The sequence below is a fragment of the Chenopodium album genome, chromosome 23 (assembly GCF_948465745.1).
Source record: "Chenopodium album chromosome 23, dcCheAlbu1.1, whole genome shotgun sequence".
Taxonomy (NCBI): domain Eukaryota; kingdom Viridiplantae; phylum Streptophyta; class Magnoliopsida; order Caryophyllales; family Amaranthaceae; genus Chenopodium; species Chenopodium album.
The window spans coordinates 2,745,644-2,754,296 of record NC_137856.1 but is presented as its reverse complement, the minus strand read 5'-3'; the positions used below and the strand labels follow the sequence as shown (position 1 = coordinate 2,754,296).

The 8,653-nt window shown below is 30.3% G+C and overlaps 1 protein-coding gene across 1 annotated transcript; it reads left to right on the top strand.

The window, feature by feature from the left end:
- Positions 1–4,169: 4,169 nt before the first annotated feature.
- On the top strand, positions 4,170–7,500 carry LOC145608787 (WAT1-related protein At5g07050-like). The gene is made up of 7 exons (XM_081664386.1): positions 4,170–4,502; positions 4,737–4,799; positions 4,900–5,016; positions 5,269–5,524; positions 5,777–5,935; positions 6,061–6,212; positions 6,918–7,500. The coding sequence occupies exons 1-7, from the start codon at positions 4,297–4,299 to the stop codon at positions 7,201–7,203; spliced, it is 1,239 nt and encodes a 412-aa protein (XP_081520512.1). The 5' UTR covers positions 4,170–4,296; the 3' UTR covers positions 7,204–7,500.
- The last annotated feature ends 1,153 nt before the right edge of the window (positions 7,501–8,653 follow it).

The following is an 8,653-nucleotide window of genomic DNA, read 5'->3' as shown; positions in this document are numbered from 1 at the left end:
GTGTTGTAGCTGCTCAAATCAGTATACAATTGTGTTTAAAAAGAAAAAATCATTATACAATTGGTCAATTATATGTCTTTATCTGGATCAGACATAATAAGGGCTAGATTTTTTTTTTTTTTTTGACAACTAGGGCTAGAATTAAGGTACTAATTAAGGGCCTGTTCATATTTACTTAATTTCAGTTCAGTTCAGCTCCAATCAGTTCAGTTCAGTTCAGTTCAGTTCCAATCAGTTCAGTTCAGTTCCAATCAGTTCAGTTCAGCTCTTAATTTCCCTCTCACATAAAATATTCATTTCAGCTTAATTCAGTTCAGTTCAGTTCAGTTCCAATCAGTTCAGTTCAGTTCAGTTCAGTTCCAATCAGTTCAGTTCAGTTCAGTTCAGCTCCAATCAGTTCAGTTCAGTTCAGTTCAGCTCAATTCAGTAAATATGAACAGGCCCTAAGTCTCATCAATAATAAGAACTCAACTGGTTATTGCAACTCTTGTGAACCCCCATGTGCTCTCAAGAACATATTCTTTGACACGGAGCATGACTACTAATGTTTTGCAGCATGTTTTTAGTGAAGTTGATCAAGTTCGTTGTTGAATCGATAACAAATATAAGTCCTATTGTAACAAAATTTATCGACATCTCTTAAAGTTATCACCCGTCCATTCATCTTTTCACCATCATAAAAGAAGATAAATTAGACAATTCCCTTACTACAATTATATACCGAGAATTACTGACTTTTGTATTTTATTTTCTATTATCATGAAAAATGTTAAGAGTTATTTTTTTTCGACAATTTGGACGGTGAAAATGGAATATAAGATTAGAAAACCTCTCTTCCAATTTATTCCAAAAGAATAATTAGTTTTGGTGAAATAACAATATTGCATGCATCATCATATCATGTTAAGTTCCAATTTTTAAAGTGCATTAGATGCCGTGGGATATGTCACGTTGATTTATATATGTACATCTAATCTAAAATCTTGATGTTATATAATAATGTCAACTATTTGTGAAAACATTAGCTTATAATTTATAAATAATTACATGGCAACTTCTTTATATTCTTTCACAAAGATATGTTATCGATGTGGGGGAGCAAGATTGTTTTTTGATGCATGCGTAAGCCAAATTCCTCCACTATAATTTTTTTGGAATAGATATAATTAGATTCTTTTATTTGTAAAGAAATTTCGCGTCACTACTTCATTTACAAATCAAAATTTTATGTACACAATATTAAATAAATATATTCTATTTTTTCAAGAAAGATAAAATGTACTTCTGTTTTTTTTTTTCTTTTTTTAATTGAACTATTACTTTCATCACGCTTGTCAATGTACAACTTTGACCACATTAACTTTAATTCTCTATAATTAAAAATTATAAAAGTTATATATTATGATAGTACTTAATTATTGAGATGATTCTATCGATATTACACATTTACACATAAAGATGTTCTTTCTTAAAACTAATTCACAAAAAAGATTAAAGGAGCGGGATGGTGATTGGTGAATAGTATAAAAGTCAAAGCGGGTTAAGTAAAAAAAAAAAAAACAAAATAATTTATTATAATGAAATATATTCTCTAAACCTTAATAGATATGGATATCATAGTCATTGTTGCAAATCAGATGACGTATAGAAATGCATTTTGCTTTTTTTTTTTTCTTTTTTTTTCCCATTGGGATAAAGAGAAGCATTGTGCACTTAAAGTACAAGCATTAAGCAAATAAAATATTTAGTAGATTACTTAAGACATGTTCTGATTTACTGAATTGAGTTGAACTGAACTGAACTGAACTGAAATTAAGCTGAAGAGAACAGACCCTTAGTACTCTCTCTATTCTTTTAGTTATGATCTTTTGAAATGTTTTTACAAGACAAAAAATGTTAAAGTGAGATTATTTTTTTTTTATTTTTTATTTATTAATTTTTTTTTTTTTAAAAAAAGGAGTACTAATACTTATATGACTTTATGAGCTAGAATCATATTCTGGAAGGGCGATATTTGATATGGAGGACCTTCCATCATCATCCTTGTAACGAACCGAACCAATTGATCCAATACAAGTGTGTACGATTGACTAATATATAAGATACATAAGCTGCTTTACCTTTTCTCAATTAAAAAACCATGTTAATGTTAAACTTATAATGTATGTGGTCAGATGCTCCTCCAAAAGTGAATATATACTCGAGCATTATTACGTTGAGTTATATAAGTATCACGAGGCTAGGAAAGCCTCTATGGCTCTATGGGAGTGAATCTTTACATGGGGCCGTTAAAATAATACTGTATCATGTTTTTGGCCACAAACCATCACACGAACTTCAATATTTTAGGAAATTTGGGGTACATGTCATACATACATGCTCTTAATTAAACCTTATCAGAAGAATATTATGGTTCTTTAATCCAAAATTAATACTTCCTCCGTTTTTTTTTACTTGCAACACAGCCTTGTGGCACGTGTTTTGAGGTCGGGTTTATGTAATATAAACGGACAAATTTTTCATTATAATTTTTACAAATGATAGTTAACCCTATTCTAAGTTTTGTGTAAAAATTATATTGATAAAATCGCTCGTTTACCCTCACTAATCATCTCCTAAAACTGTGTGCTTAAAAGGTGTGTTGCAAGTAAAAGAAAACGGAGGAAGTATGAAAATAAAACAAAAAACAGAATTGTCGCATACGGGAAACCATTTGAGGGCCCATCTTAGCCCAATGGGCCATCTCAACGTCCTCAATTTTATAGGGCCCACTGCTTTCAGCAAGCACCAATACTCTTATTGTTTGGCTCAAGTTCTCAAAAGCTATAATATGCTGACACGTGTAAGCCATATCTTAAACTTCAATTTCAGAGAAGAAATTCTATATTCGATCATCATGTAAGTCAATACTTCGTATTTTATATGTACAACATGTAGGTTTATAACTAATTAATTACTATTATTATGATTATTATTATTTTAACTAATATGCTGAAAATCTTGTATGTCAAAATTTTAGGATAGATGGCTATCTAGAACGTAGTTTTAAAATCAAATTTAAATGTGCGTATTTAATCTAGCTACTTAACATAAGTGGAATTAAAGCAAACACAACAAGGTCTTTAAATGATAAAATAAATTCCCTGATTTCAATAATGATTTTGGTATAGATACATGAAAACTAAGTTATAACCCTAATAACTGAGATGATTGCATGTAAGGAAAAGCTATCACAAATTATAAAATGAATTGGATCATTAGTGAAGGGTCCACTCTAAAATAATGATACCAAAGATGTAAGTATAAATAATTTAGAATTCAAGAATCGAAGATTGAATTAGTTATATATGTTAGAACTAGACCAATTTGGACTAAAGTCATGTTTAATTCATCACCTTAGTTTTACTTATTTTAATTTCGAATTAATTGGAAATTAAAAAAAAAAAGTTTTGACATATTTTATTGTATTATGTGCGGTTTTTTAACACTAAACATCTTTCATTTCGTAACTAAAGATATAATATAACATTATTATAAAATTCCTTTATTAACTACGAGTATTATTTTTAGGTCATTTTAAACTAATTTATTCCCTAGCTATAACTTAATCAAAGAACACATCATAGAAATTAAAATATATTTTATTCCGTAATAATTACTATATTTAGAAACACGACTATAACCTTAGGAAAAAATTTGAAATCAAACGCAAACTTGAATCTGTTGTCAAATTTATATCCTCATCATATGAAAGTAGCCACCAGTCCCATAACAAACATAAAAACATTGGTTGGTGGTAGTGATGTTGTACACATCTAGCATTAAAATTTTTATAAAGAATGAAAATTTTAACTTTAAAAATATTTCTTTCAAAAGAAAAAACATTTCTTTTAAAAAAAATTAATTAACCAGAATATTCAACTAGATCCCGCATGGGCCCCTCTCTTCCTCAAGTTGTGACATAGGGATTCTTACGTGCTACCCTTTCCTCAAAAAATATAAAATAAAATTTTTAAAAAGTTTTACTATTTTTGATATTGTAATAATAACATTAATCTTATTATAAAGTATTAAAATAATATAATATAGTGTCATAAAACCAAAAGCAAAGTGCCTATATATACCAAAGCATTTGCTATCTTCTTTCGTAGGAAAACACAAGCTTTTTTGCTAGTTTCAAGTGTTTTCTTCCATACAAACCTTACTTGCTTCTCATACACTACATATACATATTTCCTCAACAAAACTCGAACTTGAACACGAACACGAATTCAAACTCGAAAAAGAAGAAGAAATATGGAAGGAAAAGGAATTCAAAACAACAATTTGTTAGAGAAACTCAAGCCATACATAGCTATGATTTGCTTGCAATTTGGCTATGCTGGGATGAACATTGTCACCAAGGTTTCCCTTAATGGTGGGATGAGCCACTATGTCCTTGTCGTGTATCGCCACGCCTTTGCCACGGCTGTCATTGCTCCTTTTGCTCTTGTTTGTGAGAGGTATTAGAGATTTTTATTATTATGGTACCATCTATCTATAAAATATTCAAAATTATAGTCACTATAAACTGGACTTGAACCTGGACTGAGCTGAGTAATGTGACAACTAAATCCGAATAGAAATAATAAATAATCTAAACGATGAAAATGATACTTAAGTGAAGATGAAAGAAGTTTTGAATTATAACGAAGTTATTATGAAAGTTTTAAATATTTGTGTTTATGTTTGTGCAGGGGAAAAAGGCCAAAGATGACATTGCTTATATTTGCGCAAATGTTTGTGTTGGGGCTCCTTGGGTAATTTCTTCACTATATCCTTGAACAAATTAGCATCTATTAAATATGACTTTTGATTTATTATATAACTAATTATTCTCTATCTTATTTACTATTATAGGCCACTAATTGATCAAAATTTCTACTACTTGGGATTGAAATACACTTCTCCTACATATGCATGCGCCATGAGCAACATGCTTCCAGCCTTAACATTTGTCATGGCCGTCCTATGCAGGTATTGATCATCATCATCAATTACTCCCTTTGTTTTTTTTCTTCTTATTATGACGTTTTTGTCACATATAATAATTTCAATAGGAAAAACAGACAAGAACAGAGCGAGTATCAGAATACTTAATTTTTAAGAAATTATAAAAGATAATTCTGTATGTAGACCCTATTAGGCTATTATAAATTATAGATTTCTAATTTTAGATAAAGTTAATAATTAAGTTGTTACTGATGATGTAATAATCTATTTGAATAGGATGGAGAAGGTGCACATAAAAAAGTTGAGGTGCCAAGCAAAAGTAGTGGGAACTTTAGTCACAGTGGCGGGTGCAATGTTAATGACATTGTACAAAGGTCATGTCGTCAACATGGTGTGGTCTTCTCATATCCATCCTGCCCACACCTCCTCTGCCTCCGAGGCCGCCGTTGCTGCCGCCGACAAAGATTGGGCTAAGGGTTCGATTCTCCTCATCTTAGCCACCCTTGCTTGGGCCGCCTTTTTTATCCTCCAGGTAATTTTTAATTTCAAATTAAATTATTTATGACGCACACATACAATAAAAAATAAAAAAAGGGTCAGATGAATAAATTAAATACTAGAAACCGGAGTACATAATATAATAATCATAGTGGGAAATTGGGCAAAGTTTTATAAGCTCATTGATTAAATTATTTAAACCAATCATTGGCCCTTTATTAATATCATCATATTTAATATTGTAACAAACTTTAGTTCCCTAATTTTTGGATTTTGTTTGTTGTAGGCAATAACAATGAGGAAATATTCAGGACATCTAACATTGACAACACTAGTATGTTTTATGGGTACCTTGCAATCTATAGTTGTGACTTTTGTTATGGAGCACAACCCCTCTGCATGGAATATTGGTTGGGACATGAATCTTCTTGCTGCTGCCTATGCTGTAAATACTTAATCCTTTTTTCTTTTTGATTTTTTATATTTTAATAATTATAATAAATAGTAATATACTCCGTATATGATTAACTAATTTGTTTCCTGCCTCGACCTTTTTTTTTTTTGTAACAGGGTATTATAACATCCGGAATTGCGTACTATGTACAAGGTATTGTTATGGAGAAAAGAGGACCCGTTTTTGTTACGGCTTTTAGCCCCTTGATGATGATCATTGTGGCTTTTATGGGTTCTTTCATCCTTGCTGAAAAGATTTACGTTGGAGGGTAATTTTCTATTCTTCCAACCTCAAACTAAAAGCATATATTTACAATATTGTGTCGTATAGCACACGTGTGATTCCCAATACAATACTTGATGGTACATTTTTCTTAATTAAAACGTAACATTTAATTGGAAAATGATGGTGAAAAAATAATATACTAAAATTATTTGATTGGCTAGAAGGTAATTGGGTAGGCCACGTAAATATATACTTCGTATACATATACAAATATTATACTACACAGCAAAGAATTTGTAAGTAAGCAATTTTCCTACACAACTATTGCATGCACGCACATTTTAAATTGTAATACTATAATTATTCAAATCAAAATAGCTTGCTTGATTTCACGTCTTTATCAAAAATTATTTCATGACATTTCAAATTGCAATTATTCAGCTTCGAGGTTCCGCCTTTTTAAAATCGTTTTCATGTATTATTGTCAATTTTTTGGTATAAGATATAAAATCATACGTTAAAATATTAATTTTATGATAATACAAAATAGGAAATATGCATAATTTTGGCATGACACTACCTACCCTAAAGTAGTCTATATAAACTTTAACCGAAAGTACCTTTAAAATTTTGTGATATTCATCAATCCATTTGTATAATTTATTGTACATATATATTTCTTTTGTAACAATATATGCACTTATTTATCACTAACTAACTTTAATTTTCAAAATTTTATAATATGCAGTATTATGGGAGCTGTATTGATAGTGATGGGATTATATTCAGTACTATGGGGGAAGTACAAGGAGTACAAAGAGCAAGAAATCGAAATCCCCGAAGCAATCAAGGGGTGTAACAATTTTCATAGCAACGAAATGGGAACAATCGTCGAAGACCATGAGTTAGATGATGTTGAATCACAAAGAAATGTCGAAGCTAGTCGTGTTCCTAACGTAGTGGTTAGCTCGCCGATGCCACAACCTCCCATGTTAGCCATGGAGGCACCCATGAAGGGATCGGAGGACAAGTAGCTTAGGAAAAAAAAACAAACTTTGTACTATAAGATGGGAGGGAAGGGCAAGTATATTATTATTAGGTATGCATGGAAAAGAAAAGGGGCTTTTTTGTAATTTGACCTCTCTTTTCTTTCCAACCCACCACCCCCTAAGCTAGCTTCTTGGTGTGTTGTTGCACAATTAACATAATTTCACTCTTTTTGCACTCTTTTTTTTTTGGGGTATCTCACTTTAATTTAAAATTATGGTATCAAATAATTTACATGTAATAATGTACTTTCATTGATTTAGAGTTTACTAAATGGATTGAAATGAAGGAGCTTTTTGAAGTAATTAATAAAATAATTACATGTGTTTATATTACTTGGTTATAAATTGATTATTCGCACTTTATATCTATGGATATTATATTATCAGTTTTCGAATCGTTCAATATTAATATCAATTATATATGTTTTGTGGCAAAGACAAAGTGCCTGTGTACGATCCCTTCTTTTCCAATTGTAATTATCATGTAATGCTCTCGTGGCTCATCATTTGAAGCAAATTAAAAAAAAAAAAAAAAGTATATATATATATATGATTTGTAGAATATATTCTGGATTATACATAGAAATAAAAGTTACTTGTAAATCTCTTTTATGAAAAAATAAAATGAATGCATGGGATTGATGTTAGTTGCTAGATTATTAGCTAGGTGGTGGTGTCTTGGTATGACTCCACTATCTATTTGGGATTAAGTTTATTGTGCCTTTAAACAGCAAAAAATCATGTGAAGTTTGTCTTGAGAATCAAACAGAATCAATATATGTTGGTAGGAATCTGATACTTTGTTCAATTGTTCTAACTTTAATCCCCAAAACCTAGCTTCCTTCAACAATTAATTAATTGATGGGAATAATTGCATGAAAACAAGTCAGTTTGCTGTATGTTTAGGGGAATCGTTATAGTGTATTAGAATTACACACATGTGTAACATCATATTTAAGTTAAATTAGATATACGATCTTCAATATATAATATGCGTACTAAGTACTTCGTTCCTTTATTTGTCTATATTAAATAAGTTGTGTGTATTGATGTTAGTTCTTATGAAATTTGACTTTCATACCAACATCCAGAAGACAGTTATTGACTTTAAAATTAATGATATGAGGTCCGAAAAAATAGGGAAGTCGAAAATATAAAGAAGAACGTCACAATGCAAATAAATGAGCTATATATAGTAACGTATACGCAATATCAAGCAATATATGCTTGTCCTTCATTAAACCAAAGCTATATAGGCATGCCATTGATAAAAGTTTTGAGGTGATATGAATATGAAATGGTGTTTTTTTAGCGTGTCATGAGGGTTTGGTCTTTTGATGTCCGATCTTTGGTGTTTATTATGGATTTTCTTTGGAGTTGTGTTTCATTTGTCATACTTTTTAAAAGAAATTAAATTCGGCCAGTACGTGTTGTT